The sequence below is a fragment of the Rhinichthys klamathensis genome, unplaced genomic scaffold, assembly GCF_029890125.1.
Source record: "Rhinichthys klamathensis goyatoka isolate OS25496 unplaced genomic scaffold, OSU_Roscu_1.1 h1tg000700l_1, whole genome shotgun sequence".
In the NCBI taxonomy this organism is placed as follows: Eukaryota; Metazoa; Chordata; class Actinopteri; order Cypriniformes; family Leuciscidae; genus Rhinichthys; species Rhinichthys klamathensis.
This window is the reverse complement of record NW_026607123.1, coordinates 256,424-278,142: the sequence shown is the minus strand read 5'-3', so window position 1 is coordinate 278,142 and position 21,719 is coordinate 256,424. Positions and strand designations below refer to the sequence as shown.

At 36.5% G+C, this 21,719-nt stretch overlaps 2 protein-coding genes across 4 annotated transcripts in view; both read left to right on the top strand.

Moving 5' to 3' along the window:
* Window positions 1-16,924: 16,924 nt before the first annotated feature.
* On the top strand, window positions 16,925-18,415 carry cfap97d2 (CFAP97 domain containing 2). Its single transcript, XM_056242146.1, has 5 exons — window positions 16,925-17,090; window positions 17,335-17,415; window positions 17,589-17,707; window positions 17,807-17,987; window positions 18,165-18,415. Exons 1-5 carry the CDS (start codon window positions 16,995-16,997, stop codon window positions 18,201-18,203), a joined length of 516 nt encoding a protein of 171 aa, XP_056098121.1. The 5' UTR covers window positions 16,925-16,994; the 3' UTR covers window positions 18,204-18,415.
* Window positions 18,416-18,932: 517 nt separating this feature from the next.
* pikfyve (phosphoinositide kinase, FYVE finger containing) overlaps window positions 18,933-21,719 on the top strand; it is a 30,277-nt gene continuing 27,490 nt past the window's right edge. For all 3 annotated transcript variants that reach the window (XM_056242154.1, XM_056242153.1, XM_056242152.1), the window contains exon 1: window positions 18,933-19,081. The gene's annotated coding sequence lies outside the window, so the exon portion shown is untranslated. The remainder of the gene's footprint in view (window positions 19,082-21,719) is intronic.

Sequence of the window (21,719 nt, the reverse complement as noted above, 5' to 3'; positions counted from 1 at the left end):
GAGACCAGAAAGACACATGAGACAGGCCATGAATATTATCGGCATCACACAAACACAGCTTTGAGTGCAAGAAGCACTTTCAAAGACTAAGAACAACTCTTTATCCCTGCAGCATGCAGCAAAAGCAGCAGTCGGTTACATCAACTGAGACACTGTGGGCTATTTTAGCTAAATAGCTCAAAAAAGTAGGACTTTTAGTTGTACAACAACCACAGCTAAAGTTTCATTACATTGACACAGCGGAATTAAACCGCTGTTGTCGACGTGACAAAAAACCCACGAGAGATTGTATAAAAATCTCCTTTCAGCTCTGTTCTTCTAATTAGAATGTTTTGCAATATAGTGTATTTCCTAAACTACTCTGACAGCAATAATGTGTTTTGCACAAACATGAGAATTGCATGAAGCAGATATACTTCAGCAATATTCAGATATTACACGAACCAGCAGGATCTTTGTCACCCATTAGTGCAAAGTGCGCAAGAGAGACATTCACTAACAGAGAGGGAATGCTGATGAATGTTTCGAAACATTCGAAATAGCAGAAACCACTAGTTTACTAATGGAAAAGCAATGCTGACATGGCTAAGAACAATAGAAAAAGAAATGCTTTAAACAGAGGAGTCAATCGTTTGGGAAAGTGATGAACGGAGAACACGATTCGTTGTGTCCCTATGAGCAGAAACCCAGCTGTGCTTTACCAATTATGACATTCTCACTGTCTGCAAAGTTTCCTGGGTGATTCTTCATTTAGAGGCACTTGACTACTTGAAATCTTGAACAATGAAAGTTCTCCATCTCATGATCTGATCATGACCTGCTTAATGACACTTTAGACACTTTCAAGTACCTCATGTCTAAAATATTCAATATATTGCCACCAAAAAAATTAAAAAAAACTCTCACTGGACTAAATGGCTACAGATCTGTCCCTATTACATCATATTCCACTGAACTGATCTGAGTTTATAGGGAACTTTCTTTAGCTTGGCAAGCTACAAGTTTATTCATTATGTAAAGCAGCTACTACCATTAATTGTGCAAATTTTTTTTGATTCATAATACATTATGGTTGGTGACTCAAAGTTTATTTTACCATTTAATTGAAATGAACGGATCAATTCACTTAAAGTCCCCCTGTAGTCAATAATTGTATCCCTTAAAACTTGTCTTTGATTATCAAAATTACACATTTAAAAAAAAATTATGTGAATTTTTTTTCTTGAAAACACTCTTCAATAACTCTACAACATTGCTTCATTTTGTATACGCAGGCCCATAAATATGCAAATGAGCTCCGCCTCCACTCACTCACACCAGCTCAGAGATCCACTTGGTCAACTTTACTCTATAAACGCTGTACAATAATATCATGAATAGCCTTTTGCTTGACTACGTTATTACACGGCTAATAATGTGTTGCTAATGTTACACAAACCACTGCTGCGTCCCAATTCGCATACTATCCATCATAAATAGTATTCGAAAATAGAATTAGTGTGTCCCAAATCGTAGTATGTTGAAATGAGTGTCCCAAAGAGACCCGGATGGTCTACTATATCCGGCCAGAATCCGAAGTGCAGATCGATGCGCACTCTAACGGCTGATATTGCCCACAACCCATCGCGCGTTGGACGAGGATTCAATTAGAACTACAAACTACAGACATGGAGGACGCGCGAGTCCGGCGGTTATGTAGAGAGGTTTAGATAAAGGGGTTTGAGTGATTATTTATCAGTATACCTGACGAAAATGTATTTATTCAATGTTGGCTACATTATATTGCATCTGCAGCAGCATTGTGAACTTTTGTAAAGATAGTTTAGCCATTTACTTTTAAATGCATCATTACATTCAAATTGCAAACACATGAGGAGAGTCTCCGCATGAAAAACCCACGACTGGCAGGTGAACATGCTACTACATTTCTCTTCGAAACTGTAGGAAATTAAATTAGATTGAATGGAGGATTTTAACTGTGACGAGATGATTGACAGGGCAGTTTACGGTGATAGGATGCACGCGACAGATCTGTCCGTTAAAGATGACGAAGTAGTATGTCTCAAAGCTTGCCTACTCTTTTGCTACACACTCAAAAGTATGTACTTTTTCTTCACAAAATGAGTACATACTTTTAGGGCGTAGGACGCAGCTCATGTTCCTGTTCACCATCTCAGAGTCAGACAAACTGCCTTCTGAAAATCAGCATCCTAGAAACGCTTTTGAACAACGTCAGTGGAGAAAGGCATATTTCATCATGACATTGTAATATCATATACATCATACACCCGCTATATTGCTAAATGTACACGATTTTTCATATCAACAGAAAATTATACCAGGATAACCTGGCGTCTCTTGAGACTCCCTTGCTTCGCAGCATAGTTAATGATATGCTAAAGCCTGCACACACACACTGATGTGATTGGTTATAAGGTAGTTTGTGACGTAAGAAACACCAGCGATTTCAATCCGGGTTTTTGAGACTGTCTTTGGTTTCACTGCAGTTTTAAGGAGAAAAAAATGGTGTTGACATGAATTTGCACATGGCTTGTCTTAAAGCATTATTAAAAACACCACATTGACATATAAACAACGTTAAAACTTGATTTTCAACACAGGGGGTCTTTAAATGAATCAGACATCACAACGCCACTTGAGAGAGAACATTCTAGATTGTTGTGGATTATTTCCTCAGCTCTTGTGTACAATACACAGTGATGAAAAGTGATTGCGGGAATTTGTCATGCTAGTCAGAAAAAAAAAGCATCTACATTACATAAAACCAAACTATTTTGAAATCAGCTGAGATACTGTCACACTATGTAGTTAGGTTAGTATTGTTAGCATGTCGCTGTACAGTTTGTTTGTTAATAAGTATTCCTGCACGACTACAGTATCCGATTGTTGCATATTGTCCACTCACATTGCTAGATGACATCATATTGTTGTGCATTTGCATAAAGTTGAACTCTGCTCAACTTTGGTGCGTCGCCAGTGGTCACATATGTTGCCTCAAATCGCCAACTGTCATTGAAAATGAATGACTTCTAGTCACTTTGTTGCTGTAAATCACTGTTGGTGTGAATGGCCCTGAACAGGCAGACTGTTTAATCTTGTCTGAACAGGTAAGAGGTAGTTAGGTAGTTAGTCTGTTGAGAGGGAAGCACATAGGAAATAAATTAGGAAGCTAAAAAGCAAGTACACACAAGAAGAATGAGAAATGTACAACCTGCAATTTGTAATACAAGTGTATTCTATGACAAAGATTGTTTCAGTCACTCAGTATTAATGTTAAAATGGTGTAATATTTATTCATTTGATTGTTTCGTTGCGAGTGCAGTGCACTTAGACAAATACAGACAAATTACTTTCTCCTGAAAACTAGTTGCATCAGTCCTGATGAATAAAAAGAGTTTGACAATGACATTATTAGAAGATACAAATCATACACTACCATTAAATAGTTTGGGGTCAATAAGATTTTTGTTTTTTTTAATTAATACTTTTATTCAGTAAGGATACATTAAATTGATCAAAAGTGACTGTGAAGTCATTTATAATGTATACATTTATAAATACAGCTCTTTTGAATGTTCTATACACCAAAGAATCCTGAAAAAACGTAGCATGATTTCCAGAAAAATATTAAGCAACACAAATATTTTCAACACTGCTAAAAATAAAATATTTTTAACACCAAATCGGCATATAAGAATGATTTCTGAAGGATCATTTGACGCTGAAAATTCAGCTTAGCCATCACAGGAATAAATAAGTAATTATGTTTAACAATATTACTGTTTTGACTGTATTTTTACAGTATAAAATAAATGCAGCCTTGGTGAGCAGAGACTTCTTTCAAAAACATTTAAAGATCTTACCAATCCCAAACTTTTGAAAGGTGTACCTAAAATCAGTTTTTGCCTGGGGTATTAAAAAAATTGGGTGAACAACAAATCCTGTAGACTTGCATTGAGAAAAGAAAAAGAAACAGAGTATCATAGGAACTTGGGTGTATGCTATCGAGACTATTGTACCATGCAGCAATGCCATAGCAACCACCCAGAATACCCTAGTAACCACATAGCAACATACTAAAAATCATCCAGAGCAACTAGATAGCCACACACAACACCTTAAAATCATAATGCCGAATTTTGCACAGATAAGAACCATTTTCCATTATAAACCTTCAGGCCTATAGAGCACAAGATAAGCTAACTGTTTACCTTAAAGCAAAATATTTACTCATTCCCCATGTGGAAGAGATAGTGCTTATAATATTTTTCAAACTCCTGTGTTTCCCCAATGGATCACATGTTTTAAATTTTAAATGGAGAAAGAAACAGCACTGACAAACATGAAATGTCCATTATGAGCTATTACTGGCAGTCTGGCACTGTTTTGACCACAGTGGATAAGCAGATACAGTAGCAGGCAATTTGAGCTTTTAAGCAGGGTTTGGGAAATCTTTGATCAACAGAACAAAAAAAAATAAAGGATGGTTTACAGCAAGACTGGACTGCTATCTCAGACTACTGATAGTCAATGAGACATAATTTATCCCAAAATAAACAGAGTTTTAAACTAGAGGAACAGCCAGATAAATGGACTAATGTATCATATATCGTTTAATTCAGGAACTGGATGTCACATTATTTTAACAAAAAAGGAGCTTTGATGGAATTTTGCTGCAAGTTATTCTTGCGTAATCAAAGACAACTCAAACAGTCTTGCTTCTGAAATGGTTAGTTGTGACGTGAACAAACAACAGACGTGTCCACAGAAAAATGTCAACACCGCAGATTCAAATTACTGTTAAAATACAGTATGTATAGTATATTTAGCTAATGGACTGCCCTTAAAGGGATAGTTCACCCAAAAATGAACATTTACTCATCATTTACTCCCCCTTATGTCATTCCAAACGTTTATGACTTACTTTCTTCTGTGGAGCACAAAAGAAGATATTCTGCTAAATGTGTCAGTGCTCATACAGTTAAAGTCAGATGTGGACAAAAATAGTTCCTTCTTTAAAATATCTGTAGTGTTTCACAGAATATTTTGGGTGAACTATAGTATGCTTTAAACAGTCTAGTTGGTACAGCCTGAATGGACTGTGTGTGTGTGTGTGTGTGTGTGTGTGTGTGTGTGTGTGTGTGTGTGTGTGTGTGTGTGTGTGTGTGTGTGTGTGTGTGTGTGTGTGTGTGTGTGTGTGTGTGTGTGTGTGTGTGTGTGTGTGTGTGTGTGTGTGTCTTTAATATTTTATCTTTTTTTCACCACCAGAAGTTGCAGCAGGATCCAGTCTGCCAATTCTGCACAGAGGACTGATCTAACAGTGTTATGACAAACTATTCTATAAATAAATGCCATCTGAGAACAGATTGTCTATGTGAAAAAGAGTCCTATGAGTCTTTTACACTCACATAAAAAAAAAAAAAAAAAAAACCTACAGCCATTACAGGCATTGTTATACCTCATGAATGAAAGGTTATACTTTAAGTGCCCCTTATTCACTTGCATCCAGAGGGAGAAAGTTCTGTCACGCCACGCAGATTCCAGCAGGTTGACAACCAACCTGTGTTTACCCTCGGTCCTACGGCATCAGCAAACACAAACCTTCATTGCAATCCACATTGCCAAGTGCAAGACTTTGTCCCTGCCAGAAAAACATTAGCCAACACAAGGCTATCAGAAAGTGCCATCTGCTGGAACAGAAGACAGCCATTGAAACCACTCTTTAAAACTATGGAAAACGTTGCCTGTGACTTCTCCCTAAAAAAATGAAAAAGAACCAGGTCCAAGGGAGTGTTACATATAAGAAGGTGTTAAGTGATAGAACTGAGATGTTGAATACAACAGAACTGAACTAAAGTGATTATACTTCATGCGGCCCCTGCTGCATGTTGTGCTTCTAAAAATACAGCCTGTGTGCCATAGACTATAACCAGCAGCACTCTTCTCTCTTTATTAATCTTGTGCAGCTAAGACCGTAATAGCCATGGTAAACTAATCAAAAACCTCACGCTTTGCTACTTCTAATTACTGACGGAGTAAAACAAATGATGGTTTCATTTAACTATGAATCCATCACACTGGACATTACTGCTAGACAGAGACAATCACTGCTGGCTATGATTAAACTTCGGCCCTAAACTGTATTTTACAGTTACAACTATCCATTTAAAAAGAGATTTGCCAAAAAATGTGCTCTAGCTTAATAGCCATTAAAATGTCTATAGGATTTAATCGAATCATTTAAGTGCGATATTTGAGCTTTCACATGATTTTTTGTATATTTTAATAGGTTTATATAGTATATATTATATTTATTGTATTATTATATATACTTAGATGCATATCATGTTACAGGTCCTTTCTGTCAAAAAGCCAAAAATTGTTCTTAAAAGTTTGTAGACATCAAATGTATGCATGCATAAGGTCTGATAAGCATTATCAATGCGCATAAATTCTTCTGGAATATAAAATGAAAAATAAAGGCAAATACATTGTCAAGAATGACATACCGTCCGTCCATTAAACAAATGTGTCGTGTCAGCATGGGAAAACTGCTGTGATCTACTACGCTGCAGTGTCAACGTCTAGGAAAGAAGGTGTCAACATCAACTTAGGAGGACTGCACGCTCTGCACAGTTTTCCTTTGTGTCCATATTTGTCAACAGCTTTGTTAAAATAAAACTGCGCAAGTGTGCCCTGCGGACCGCCTTGTTGTGATTTGTTTTTGGGGAAATTTGTGTGGAACAACAGGGTAGCTGTACATGCTTTGACCGGAATAAACTGCAAGCTAATGATCTCTTAATGAACAGATTAATAGAAAGAGACAAATGACACAAGGTCTTTGCACTGCACATAATCACGTAAGAATAAATGCTGCACACGAATGCCAGAGAGCAGCATCACTTTAAGTGATGCAGGACTGAGAAGGATGCTGCAGCATCCCTGAAATGAACCCCCCAAAAAATGTGCTTCCCACGTACGGCCCAAGTAAGACTGTTCAAGCTGTCTTAACACTACATACCTGTGGGATTTAGTTGGAAAAAGTTGAATGTTAAACCCTTCGGCTGTGATATCTGTGATTGGTCTCACCACTAGAGCTCAAGTTATCCTCAGCTTTGCCTGCATTCACTGACTTGCTGCACAAATTTGACTGCAGATCAGCACACATAGAGGGGAAGAAGAAGACGCAATGGCTCTTACCACTTGGGTTCTTGTTCTTCTTAAGACTCTTGCCACAAAGACACTGCAGCATATGCGTTCCTTTGCTGAAAATGTTCCAAAGAAACCACATTGATTTGGGCGAGGAGCGATCCAACAGCTTAGACACCCTGATAAAGAACAGATCCCTGCGGTTGCATAATAATAAGAACACAATGGGATGCTCAGTTTTCCAGTAGTAACATAGAAAAATATGTATTACTATCCAAGCGTCTTCATGCACGAGGTAAAATATTCTCTTTAGAGCAGGCAAAACAAAGGTATTCTTCTTAGTAATAAAGGTTTGTCGGTCATAAAAATAGATACTCTATAAATTGCATGTGCTGCAGAGGGGGAACGTGCAGCCCGTTATAAACTAACGTGAAAGACACGGCGGATCTTTGCGTTCCCTATTAGTTCATCACTCAGATGAAGGGTGGATGGATGTGCACGGCATCAGAAGCCTGGAGGGGATGCATCCCATTTAAAAGCAGCGATACCTCCGAGCAAAGCGCACATTTCCAGCATCAGCTCAGTGTTTCTCAGGGAAGTCTTCCTAAAACCTGCTGCTGCTGCTGCTGTTGCTGCTGCTGCTGCTGCTGGTCAGTAATATCCATGAGCTTTCATCAATGTGAAAGCACTGCACTGATCCTGATGCTGAGGATGCGGTTGGAGTGCGGCTTGATGTTTCACCTGTGCATTACAGATCCAGTTGCCTCCTGAAAAGTATCTCGCACGTATTCCTCTTTGCCTTGGATCTGTGTTGGATATAGACGAGAAGGAGGAGGGGTTGAATTGAAAGATTGCCTTTCCATTACGTAAAACACGTGGTTTGGACTCTGGCATATCACTGACGCTTTCGGCATTTCGGCATAGAGTAGCGTTGGGAAATCCGATGCATTATAGCGAATCGGTTCGTTCGAACTACTCGTTTCGGTGGAGCGGTTCGTTTGAATCACCACTCAGAAAGTCTTCCTCATTTTAGGTTTCATTCTTCTGAAGTTCAATTAATATCAGTATGGTTTCGGTGTTTAAATTACGGTGTTGTGGTATCTGTATTCAGTAGCCTATAGCCTAAATGTTTGTGTAACAGCTAGCCAAATTCTACCATAAAAGAGACTCTGTTTGTTTGTTTTCCCAGACACAATTTTCCCACGTTCAAATCTGCTTGATGAACTGAAAAAGAAAAACACTGGTCTTACAGTTTACAGAAGGTCCCTCTTAATTTTTTTTTTTTTTTACTTATAGCCTACAAGGATTTACAAATTGAATCGGTTTGAACGGCTTGTTTCACTCAAACAACCTGTTTGAGTGTTTGTTTTTGCTCCAAAGTGTTTGCGTGCCGGCATGACATTTTACCTTTCACTCTTTTGCAATAAAATGAATAATTGCCTAAACTACTATTATGTTTTCGATTAAGTAGTTAGGGTAGAGCGGGGCACAACATAACACTTTTTGACTTTCTCAGTTTGTGTAAATGCACTTGGGGTTCAGAGGCTATTTAGGCCTATTTTTTGCCACATTAAGATCACACATGTCTAGTACAATTATGTGGTTTTGTTTCATTAATACAGTGTATACTTTTTTCTTGATTTACCCCGAAAGAATGGAAGTGAAATGTAACAATATGCCCCATGAGGGGCACATTGTAACATGATATGACAGCTTAAAATGTTATCTGATCTAATAAAATAAATAAACAAGACAAACTTAAATATTTTGTAAATAAAATACAATTATTAACTTTTTCATATAAAATAATGGCATTTTTTAATAATTAAAAATAAAGTAATTTTTGAATTTGACAACAAACAGCAAAAAAACAGCTATACAGCATAGTTCAAAACATATTAATAATTAATCATTTCTGAACATTGACTCTCAGTCTTTATTCACCTTTTTCTCATGGTTTCTCAATAGAATTCATAAAAGTATAGCAGTTCTACATTGTATGCAGTGTTACAACGTGCCCCACCTGCGCAACTGGGATTTAAACCCTGTCATCTGCTGGTTATATCAGCTTTAAAGTACTATCTCAACTGTTAAATAATAGATATAAGATTAAAATAATATCAGATTTATCCTCATTTTAATTAACACAAAAAAACAGAGATTAAAAATGAATTTAAGTAAGAAATTTACTTTTGCTATGGTTAAATCTGTGATATCTTCCAAAGATTTTTTTAAATTGACGCAATTATTTCTCTATATATATATATTGTTGATATGGCAACTAGTCAACACTAAGTTTCGTCATGCTGGCATATACATTTTTAAACCATGTGTGTTACAACTAGCCCCTTGTTAGGTTGTGTCCCGATCACCATATTTGTAAAAAATTGTACAATGTAGAAATCAATCAATCAATCAATCAAAGTTTTAATCTAAAAAAAAGATATAGGCAGACATAAAACGGTGCATACACAGTTTGTAGCCTATCGCTTGCATCTGATGAGCAAAATTGGTTATTATGGGACACACCAAAAATCTATTCCAATACAGCCAACTATTAACAATCTAGTAAACTTTCCATTGATGATATAAATGCATCTTCTAAAGGCATTAAAACCATGTTACAAGATATGTCTATATAACCTGCTTACATAACAGGTTCCTTATAATTTTGATAATGCTATCTTTAATTGTTTTCCTTGAAGAAAAACAAAAGAGCAGTGTTCAATTAACAGGAAGCTCCACGCTTTGATTTACTGCATTAATCTACTTTAACGACCTACTTTTGTTCAGCCCAAGACTTGCCACTCTTCTGTGATGTCTATGTCTTCAGGGAAGTGGGCTCCTTTGAGGCTCAATGTTTCTTGACTAAATTCCCCACAGAAAGTCTGACACAGCCCAATCATTCCCACTACAAGATGATCACAAAACCCGAGTGAGTCATCCAAGCAAGGGGCACTTCCCTGATTAAAGCAACAACACATTGCCGTAAATCCTTAAAAGATGAGCAAAGTGCATCAAATTTGAACACTATAGTACTCTGTCACTGTTTGAACCATGGGTGACATCTTTGTGACACAGGAAGTTTGGTAACAGCACTTTAGAAAGACGACATTATGACCTGATTTTGCAGATAAGTGTCTGCAGAGACTGTCTGTGTAAGGGATAATGCAGCACTGAGGTTTTCTCTGCTCTCACTGCCAGACCTAGTATTGATCTGTTTCATGTAATGTAAAACATCATTGCACCCGAGGGAAGATCCTCTGACAATTTTGTCAGGCATCATTATTAAACTTCTTTTTGATTATGCTGTAAATTGCTCATGCTGGAGGATGAAGATGTGTTATTATTGGTGTACTCTAATATGCATCAATCATTTAAAATGTAAAAAATAAAATCAATTAAACTGCTAAAGACTTCTCAAGACCATCTCTGCTATGTGCTAAAATGACCACAAAAATGTAACAAGCATAAATGGAAGTCTAAAAACAATTTATGACATGGCTCTCTGGAAGACTTCAATCTGATTGGTCATTTTGTCCCACTATTGTCCCTGGCAATCAGTCAGTTACACTGTGCTAGTTTGGTGTTTCACATCTTTTTACTCATAAAAATAAAATAATTAAAGCTTTATTGATTTAAATTATTAAGTATCCGGGATAATGTACAGTTAGATGCTCATTATCATACAGAAACTCCTTCAAAATCCTTATCACATCATACATTTTTAAATAATTTGCTGAATGCATTTTATCCCTTACATAACTCATAACCCCATACTGTTATGAGTTGTGTAAGGGATATAATTTTAGTTTTTTGTTTTTTTACTTACTCCCACAGCTTGTACCAAAACTCCCCCCTTCAATGGAAAAGGCGCATGGGCAGCAAATGAAGCTTTAATATGAATCTTATGTGATGAGCACAGTGTCCGAATATTCTCTCTGCCTAAACCCTCCAGTCTGTCCCTTCTGTCCTATTTACTAATGACTAGCCACTGGATGACACCACAGCACAATTCACTTGAATGAATGTTGGGCATGTCGGGACCCTGGGCGACCGCATTTATCAGGCCTTGACCTTCCTAGCAAAAAACAAAATACAAATCCAGTACTACGTGACTGTGCATGTAAAACCGCTTTTCTACAAATAACGAAAAGGCTGACCCCTGGCATTTCTGAGAATAAAAAAAGTTTGTTGACCATGTTTACAAAATTACCTTGATACTAGGTGAAATTAAGATCTTAAAAGTAGTTTTGTTCATTTTCATAAAGGCAAATAAAGTGCAAGTGCCTCCACAGTATGACTAACAGGGCAAGAGTACTGAACCTGACTAAACCCACACACATGTGAAGCAGCACCTCTTCAAACAGTCATTTAGTGATGTTTTATCAGAATGACATTGGCTTCAGTGCTGGCATATGCCTGCTTTTATAGTCTTTGGGTTTGGTTCTGTGTTTTATCAATTTGTGCCACTCTCATGCATGTTAAAAGTCTCTATCTGGACCAATTCTGCATGAGCGCAATGTTTCATATGGAGAATGAAATTACAGTACAAAACCCTGATTAAATTAGTCAGCCCATCCAAAAGCAGATTTCCTGTACTTTTGGCAATGCATTTGGTCCAGGTCACCTGAAAATCAAGGTTGCATATAGGGACGAAGGATTGTTGGATTATAGAAATATGTGATTTAGCCAAAAGTCCCCGAGTGAGAGCGTAATGCAAGCGAAACATAATACGTTTAAAAAAAAAACTCTCCCTTGGTAGAGCCTAGGGCAAGTTAGACCTTTTACTGTCAGAGTTGCTTTAAAAGCACAGTAGTGATTGAGCCGAAATGGATATAGTGGGCATATTTGTCCATCGTCTTTACTGTCCCAGAGCTGCTGATGCACTTTTTCCCCTTCCATCGGATGACTTGACATGTGCAGTTCTTTGACTATGCCCATGGATGTACTTTTATGACGCTGTTCTAAACACAAGGCAGTCTCATGCTCATGATAATCATCTCTCAGGGAGTATCCTAACCAGCACTAACTGAAAGGAGCAACATGTTCCATCACTCAACATGGAAACAGTACTCAAACAATTATCTATGCTGTTTTGCTGATGTTTTCAGTGTGCGAAACATATTACGATGCATATGTAAAAGTCTCTGGGAAAACGCATATAACTCACTTATAAAAACTAACAACGCTGGGTTGTGTTAACGCATGTTTGGGTCCAATATCGACAAACCCAACCGTTGGGCTTAAAAGTTTAATTAAAAAATAAAACGGTTTGGTTTGTTTGTCCGTATTTGACCCAAACATGGGTTGGAACAACCCAGCATTTTTTAAGAGAGTAATCATTCAAATAAATATATCTGAACTCAAACACTTCAAGACCATCTCTGCTATCTTAAAAAAAAAGGTGCAATAATTTGATATTTTTGCTGTAGTCTTTAATTTGGGCTACTGAAGTTGCATGGCTGTCTGGAATAGTTAATTCTGACTATATTTTTGTATAATCTTGAACATTTCTTAAATATTTTATGTGCAATATATTAATATTTTTGTATAATGCCTGCTTTAACCATTGCTCCTGGCAAACAATCTACCGCTATTTGTTTCTCTTAACACTCTTTCTCCTCACAAAAATGTGTCATAGTACACTGGAAATAACATTATGTCCCTCTAAATTTGTACACCACAAATGAAAATTTGTAGCTTAAAAAAAAGAGTTGCTATAGGGTGTTGCTGTCACAATTTATATTATAGTGGTTCCTATAAATTTAAAAAGAAAAATCCACTCCCAAGTCTCGATGATATTATAATAGATTCCACCCATTTTTGTTGCACAAAAGTGAGAGATACGTTCCATGCCAAAGTTTAATACTTAGCAGTTTGTTCAAATTGTTATCCGTAAGTAAGTAATAATAGATGCTTGCCCCAGAGATTAGGATAAATAAAAAAAACATAGATATTATTCAAGGTGTCCTCTGCTGCATTATTGATATGCGCATGTAAACAGCTAAACTGGCACAGATACTTTAGGCATAAACACCCACAAATACTCGGCATCAGACGACAGAGAGTTTTCAGTTACACTCTTAATAAGAGCACACTTCCCAAACATGTCTCCTCAGCAGCGAGAGACCCTGTTGAGGATGTGACCATCACTAGACGTTACCCCTCCAGAGACGTGTTGCCTTGATCACTTTCCATCACAGTGAGAGAAAAACACCGATCTCACAGGCTCCTAAAGGAGCACGTCTGGCTCTTCGTTCTCAGTAGAGACTATAGTGCTCCCCAGCAAAACAACAGGGAACAACGGGTTTTCGTATCAGGCAACGTTGTCTTGAGAATGTGCAACGCTTCCAACTTCCATGATATTTATATTAAGAACAGCTGACGATACTAATGCAAATTCAGGCATAAATAAAAAAAATCAAATAACAAGCATTGACTGTTTTTTCTTTACTTCCTCACATATGTTGACATGAGAAATAATACTCCTTCACAAAATAAAGTCCTTCACAAAAGAATGTACTGTACATGTCCCTGGCTTATACAGCAGTGTAACAGTAAAGGGCAATTTGCTGTATCACACCACTATTGGGCATCATTATAGCATATGTTCCTGCAGCCTGATGTTCATTTGGTACTTGAAGTTCGCAGAAGACTAGGAATAGATCATACAAGACCGCTTGATAATTAGACACCAACAGGTCCATTTGCGCAAGAGGGAATTTTTGCACATGGGCATCATCTTTAGGGAAAGGAGCTTACCAAACAGGCTTTCTGCTAATGATGCCTGGCTTTGCCCGCTCCCTTCTGAGTTTCCCTGGAGCTAATTTACTGGAACATCGCCACCGTTGAGACTTTTTCAAGCTTTCGTTCCTTTGGATACAGATTCTCAAGACATGGATAACGAAGGAAAGCAACTAATGCATGTCAGGCAAAAAGAAGACCGCATCCTTTCCAGGTCACGTCATCAGAAAAGATGATTCATCCTAATCTGATTTATCCTACAACAGGCTCAAATTAGGAGTTTTTAATTATGGCAAGCATAATATGTTCTTCATCATTAATATTACATCAGGACATAATGGTAATGATGGAATGCAGAGAAAGCTTGCTTTTATGTCTACCAATTTAACAGCCTCACACCATATCCTAAGAGCAAATTCAATTGCTGAAATGTTGCTCTGTCATAGCTCCAGAGATTTAAAGGAGCTCTCAGTCATATTTTATTTAAACATTAACTTAACTTAGTTTCAGATTTTTCTCCTGAAGAAATCAAACAAAAACAAGCCAATTATAGAACATTCATGTAGCTCATATAGTTTGGTCATGGAAGAGCTGAATGAGAAATGTTTGATTTCAAACTGAAATGTCTGACTTTTGATTGATGATTTTTGTTTCTTGGCAAATATGAGCACAATTTGAGACATTATTGTCCTCTTGAAGCATAAGATTACTAAAGTCTATTGCGCTGGAGAAAAAAACTTTAGCATAAGTTTCCATTTACTTTCAGTCTCATTGCTTTCTATTAATCAGACAGACCTCATTTGAGATTTTTCTTGTCAACGGGGCAGCCTCAAGAGAAACTTGCCGTTTTCACCTGGCAGACAATAAATTAGGCACAAAATTTCTAACCACTGCCAAATTGTACAAAGTGTGCACATTACAGAGAAAGGCTCTTTGTTACTGTCTGATAAATCGCAAGGTAGTTATGAGACTAATGTCTCTGCTTTGGGGTTAACTATGCATATTTTGCATATTTCTGTCCCGTATGCCCTGCATTAATCTTTTCTTTAATTATTCAATACAATGCAGGTCAATTTGCCTGTTTGGAACCTGAAAAAAAACATGATAAATCTCGTCTCTGATATCTCATACTGTATATCTGATGTGATAAGCTGCCATAGTAACAATATGTGTAACACAGTAAAATAAAGCAAGACGTTTGTCTGTATTGGTTATAAAGGGTGAGAAAGGGAAAGATTGAACATTTTCAAATGTATCCTGGCAAAAACAAAACTGACACACTTAGATTATATCTGAAGGAAGAACATCTTAAAGGAAAAGGTCAATCAAAAATGAATATTCTGTTCTCATTTCCTAATATGACATTCTTTCTTCCATGGAACAGAAAAACACCATAAAAGTAGTTCATATTTCATACAAGTGAACTACATGCATCCTTCGGAAAACTGTGAACATCTCCACAGAAGAAAGTCAGTCATACAGGTTTGAAACAACAAGTAAATCATGACAGAATTTTCATTTTTGAAAGAACTATTCCTTTAACAAAATGCTAAATAGAAAGAGCACTATCTAGGCGTCACTGTCTCCTGAGTGTTGCCATCTTGTAATCCTGCTAGCAGTAGTATGTGTCATTACTCAGCTAGGGTACAAATTAGACACGTAACATTTTATTGCCAGTGATTAATTCATGAAGCAATTTTCAAGGCAATAAACTCAGACCTCATTTGAGAATGAGGGGCTAATAATAAAGGAAGTCATCGAAAGAAACCAACCAAACATGTAGTGATGCAACTCTGCAGGCATTCAATTTCACTGGAATAAGAAGTGTGACAACTACAGTAGCCCTGTACCTATACATCAGATAACTAATGTTTGATAGAATTATGAATTTTGAAATTAAACAGAGAAGCTGTAATATCGAGCAGAAATAATAAGGCGATGAAACTTTACAAGTGATATTGCACTCTTCAGACCATCACACCCTGTAAACCACTCTCAATACTGTAACAGTTCATAAACCTGCACAAATAAGACATTTCTGAAGAAAAGGCCAAGAGATGACTCACTGCTATACAAACCAAAAGTCAAGAGAATAATTTGCACTCATTTAATCATTATATGAACATAATCACTGCTGTTTGGAGTGACATACTGCAGTTCAGTAGAGGTCACGTTTGCATGAACCACAGTGGAACAACAGAGACATCAAAGTAACTAAGCAACTGTTGTCAGGTTTTAAACTATTACTATAAAGGCATTATATTAACATAAGCAAAAGGCTAATATCCTTGCTCGTCATACAACTATATAAGGTAAACAAACCAGCTGAATGTCAAATAATTCAAATGAATCTAAAACCGACACAATACTAGGGATATGTGTGTGTATGTGTGTGTGTGTGTGTGTGTGTGTGTGTGTGTGTGTGTGTGTGTGTGTGTGTGTGTGTGTGTGTGTGTGTGTGTGGAGCTAAGTGTCAAATGAATCACAAAGGCAATGAAAGCTACAATCTCCACACTCAATGTCCTTGGGATAGAAAACACAAAACATCACATAACATTAGCCTTTACTTGCATATGGACGCACGCATATATCTGTGCTTCCTCTTAAAAGGTTACATGATTAAGGTTGCTTAAATTCTGTTGGGTTCACAGTATATTAGAGGGCTTCCAGCTTTTCCATGTATGCTGCTCTGCTAAAACAACAAGAGCCCTGCAGGACACAGAATATTCATAGCGGACAAGGACACTATGTAGGCCATCCTTTAAATGGGTGAGGGTGCCCTCTCAATGGTGCTGCTGGGTTGAACTTCTTAAGAAAGTTTGGATAAGAGGCAAAAGGCAGGCAAAGCTATTTAGGATGCGTTTAGGAAAATAAGTGTTCATCAAACTGAATGAATGGGACCCATTTACAGTGAGAGTATCATTTCATAAACGTAGACTAAGCTGCTGTTTCTTTCTGAATGGCTGCCATGGCAACAACCACATGACTAGCTCAAAACTCAAGCTGAACTCATATCTCTGTTCATTGTGGTTTCTGGTGCAGCTGGATTCAGGCTACAGCGAAGCAAAAAAAAAAAAATGCAATATCAAGCTTACCAACCTGTTTTGCCCTGTGTTAATAAATATCTGCAATACAGATGGGACAAAAACTGCTATGAGATGCACAGGAACAAGGTAAAATGGCAAATTGCTGGTTTATTTTGGACACAGTACCATGGTAATATGTTTTTGGTTATTCAATGGCATTATTTGAAATATCATAGAGAACCATGTTGATACCATGTTATTTGTCAAAGTACAATGGGCCTACATTTTTGTACGGGATATGACATGGCCAAAAAAATACATGTTTAATTGACTGAGATTACACAAGTGCTTCTTTGTATAACATATGTTAGCATATGCATATTATTTCAAGGTTAAATCCGCAAAATCAACTATCAACACTACTCCCCCGAAAACCTATGACCATCTACTTGTCAAGTTTAAGAAAAGACAGGTAGGACAACTGAACTACATCGTTTCATGACCACCAGATGCCGACATTTCCGTCGAAAATTATCAAAGGGAAATTCTTTAAAAAAGAATTATCAAGGAAAGCATGGGAAACACATGCTTTGTAAGTAAATAAATGTCATATAGGCCTATCCTTCTCGTATCTATCATATCCAGCTTGAAGAGGAACGGGTTTCGAGAATCGAAAGAGAAAATCAGATGCTTCTCGATAAAATGGCCCATATAATGCAGACCAACGGCGGAGTTGACTGCAGAAATGACTATGTAAAGAAAAGGTATACAATTTCCAACAATTTAATATTAGGCTACATATTTAATAATTTACATGATATTCAGTCATATCTAAATATTGCACTTTATGGCTTCCGTTGCAGTCTTGGCTCAGAAAAAAGACTGCAGGAGCTGTTTCACATCACCAAAGAGAATCAGCGTATCCTTCAGCGTTTGTCCACATGCAGGCCACGTCACAGCGTTCAAGTGTGGCGCGAGCAGTGGCTCAAAAACCTTGAGCTCATGGAGAATATAGGGAGATATCCGCGGCTGTACACCGCACAGGTCGGCAAATTATAACTCAAATGTACAGATATTTACGTATTTACGTATGCATAATTAATAATTATTTGATGCATTTTTGTCTACTTATTTATGCATATTCGTGCATATATATACATATATATATACATTATAATGCATACTCTGACTTGAGTTTTTCCATTTTCTGTGCTATTAAAGAGATCCTTCTTGCCACCCATTTCAGCTGACAGACACTGAAAGGTAGAGAACAAGAAAACTGCAAGAAATGAGGATGAACGGTCTGCTAATATAAGGAATGAAAGGAAGGAATGTGATGAGAAGACGAAATCTGAACACAAAGTTACATCTGAAGACGAAGCGTAATTCTGCAAGACAGAGTGCAAATCTATGTTAAAATCTAAGTTAATTCGTAAAGATGTTTTCTATATGACTATAAGGCTAGAGTTAAATGTTCTTTGCTACTGCTTTGGACAAGTTAATTATTTGGCTAGCAAAATACCAATCATAACCACTAGGGGTAACTGTCAATGTTTTAATCATAGACTGGAAAAAAAAATATGTTTTAATGTTTTTCTTTCTTTTTTTTTTTGTGATAATTATTTTTTATTTTTTTATTATTATTTTTTATAGCCTACTGTCTCTGTGCGATACACATCACCTGTACAAGTTCTAAATCTAAATAAAAGCATTAAGCCAATAATGTCTGACCATGTGTCTGACATATGACCAGATATGAACATGGGATCGTGATGACTCCTATAAATGAACAAACAAACATGAGATTCAGGCATTTTATCTACACATTCTGTCTGTTTATATGAAATATATTTATTTATGAACTCTTAAATTCATGATTAGAAGCTTAATTAAATGTATATAAATATAATTAATATTTTTAAATGACAGGCCTATTTTTAATCGATTAGCTATGCCTGATCACGAGAGGCACTATCATAACACCACACGAACTTTCTGAATCGACTAAGCGGGTCTGATCAAGTCGCCGAACATCACAAGGGTGGAATTAACTGAAAATGTCTTTTGGTTAAATGCATTAAGGATTAATGACATCTCTAAACAGCTGACATTGACATGGTGTAAAAACGACGGCACAGGTACGACTAAGATTTATGCTATGCTATGATACATGTATGCTGTTAATAATATTAGTTATCAGACAGCTAACGTTAGCTTTGCTAACTTTACCGGGGGCCTTTGATAAATGTAAACAGGAAATTTGACGTTGTTGTTAGAAAATAATTGTGTGTGTTAAATATATTGTGTAAGTTATATATTATGTAAAATAACCACAAGCAAAGCTGATGTGTGTGAATTATATGCCTAGCAAATTAAATGAATGAAATACTCTCCGATAACAGCATCATCACAGCTTAAATGTGACACAGCTCAGTATTCATCTGTATTTATTCGCTCTGTATAGTATTCTATTATGTGTCGGCATGTTCGCTAATGTGCATTTTCCAATGCGCTAAACCTATTTATAGTTTTTCTCATCCACTTCACACATGATTTGTGTTTTGAGTTTTCTAAAATAATAACACTCTTCCTGCCGTCTTTGTAATGGTAATGCACATAGCTATACGTAGAGTTAACGCTCTGCAGCAGTCGTAAAGTTAGCTCAACGTATATGATAAAAAGTATAATAAACGCCACGGAATGCGAACTTGTCATACTATGGCGAAGGCTTTTCCTGAATGACGCCTTCGCGTGCTATCGGAAATTTCCTACCTCCCACTTCTGACGTCGTGGTTACGAGCTTATCGTCTTCAAATATTGACTTGAAAGGCTATTCATGTCCAATTGTTTATATTATTTTTATTTTTAACAAGAAACAAGTAGGCCTATTCACGATAATTCCGATAGCCCGTGAAGGCTGCACTAGTACACTTACCTGATTTCGTGAAAGGCAGACGTTAGTATATGTGGTACTAGTCAGGTGGGCAGTTAGTTGATTGGATGGTGGTACCGCTAACGTCAGTATTAAAAGAATAATTAGTATTCCGGCGTAGGCCTTCGCCATAGTACAATTCTCAGGGAATCACATGACATATTAAAACTCATGTTTTCGTTTTCCGGCCCTTTTGAGCCATTATTCTATACACATCACTTGGTCACATACAGGCAGTTACTTTAAAGTGGCAATCCTGTTTTTAAAATCAGTGGATAATAGATTATAAATGATTAGCTATTACTTTAAGGTCACCTTCTCTTAGTCTTCATTGTAATTTTTTTTGTCAAGTTTTGTTCTGTAGTCAGCAATCCTGTGTAATCACATGTCCTCATTTACTGCATAGTGTTTTATAGTGAGGTTAACATTATATAGTTCACATGACTGACTTCCCCATAAACTTGTCCTTTAACCTAGAGTTGCTTTGATATCAGAGAGGTTTTGTTTAGAATGCAATGTGGATTCATCATTCATAAAGACATCAATAGCATGAAACAGCAGCATTTTATCAAACGTGTACCTCTTAATCAAAATCAAATTTATTTCTGTGGGGTTATTTAAGGATATTTGTGAAGTTAATTATTTTTGCAACATATTCAAAATGTAATAATAATAAGAAGAAGAAATTCTAAATAAAATACTATGGCATAATTTTATGTTTGAAACCTTTCATATAAACACAATGTATAAATATAAGTAGGTTTAAAGCTGTTGAGACAATTTGTAAAATTTCAAATGTAAGGTTGGTGCAACTGGTCTTTTATTTATTATGAATTGACAAAGTAATAACAGTAAGCGACTAAGTGTGATAATGCAGCATCCAGAGGACCCCAATTGATCCTTGTGGCAGAGAGAAAAGTTTATAGGTTTATAGATCTCTTTTAAATACTGATAAAAGTAGCTACTTTTTAAGTATGGGTAGGTTGGTACACTTTACATGTCAGATACAACCAATGTAAAATTAGGAAACCTGTTATTGTATTTAAAAATTCTACGTATAAACTTGCCATAGGTAAAAGTTCATACAAGCATCCAAGTAGAAACCCGTTTAATGTAAAATTAGTTGTAAAAGTCAACAATGTCCCTAGGCCTAGGCTATATGAAAAAAAAAAAAAGAAATTATTTAAGCTAAATAAATAATACATTTAAGCTAAGGTTATCTATTATTATTGTATTTTTTAAATTATTGTTCTAATTTAGATAAAGATTTAAGGTAAAGATGTTTTACACTTTCAAAAATTTTCATGATAAAAAAAATAAAAATAAAAGTTAGATGCCACTATCATATCAAGTAAAGAAAAATATAAATCACACTTTATATTATGTGTCTTTATAACTTCTGTTCACATAAAAAAAAACTGTTGGGGTAAGGGAATTATAGATGTCTTTACAGAAATTAATTTGCAGGCATTTTTTAAATATAAGTATAATGTAAAACATTTATTTACACAATAAGTGCATCAATTGATTTAAATGTTTGTACATAGCAGTTAAAGGCGCACTTAATATAAAGTGGGACTAAGAAGCATGACACGGAGCGCATTAAAAATGATCCGGCTGCAAAAGGAGCATATTTCATAAATGCATTTTTGACTTAAGCTTCATGATTCTTTTTGTATCAACATAAAACATGACTTTGTTGTTATAAATGGCAATCGATAGGGTATACTTACTCACGGAGACCGGCATGGACACCGACATGACACCGGTGCCCGTATCATGATGGTGTCCGTGCCGGTGTCGTCGTGTTTCCGTTTCGGTGTCCATGCCGATGTCCATGCCGT

Excerpts from the sequence above, each read along its gene's own strand:
- cfap97d2 (XM_056242146.1), top strand. The coding sequence starts at position 16,995 with ATGCAATATCAAGCTTACCAACCTGTTTTGCCCTGTGTTAATAAATAT. Across the intron at positions 17,091-17,334 it reads ATGAGATGCACAGGAACAAG|GTTAAATCCGCAAAATCAAC; the intron begins GTAAAATGGCAA and ends TATTATTTCAAG. Across the intron at positions 17,708-17,806 it reads AATGACTATGTAAAGAAAAG|TCTTGGCTCAGAAAAAAGAC; the intron begins GTATACAATTTC and ends CTTCCGTTGCAG.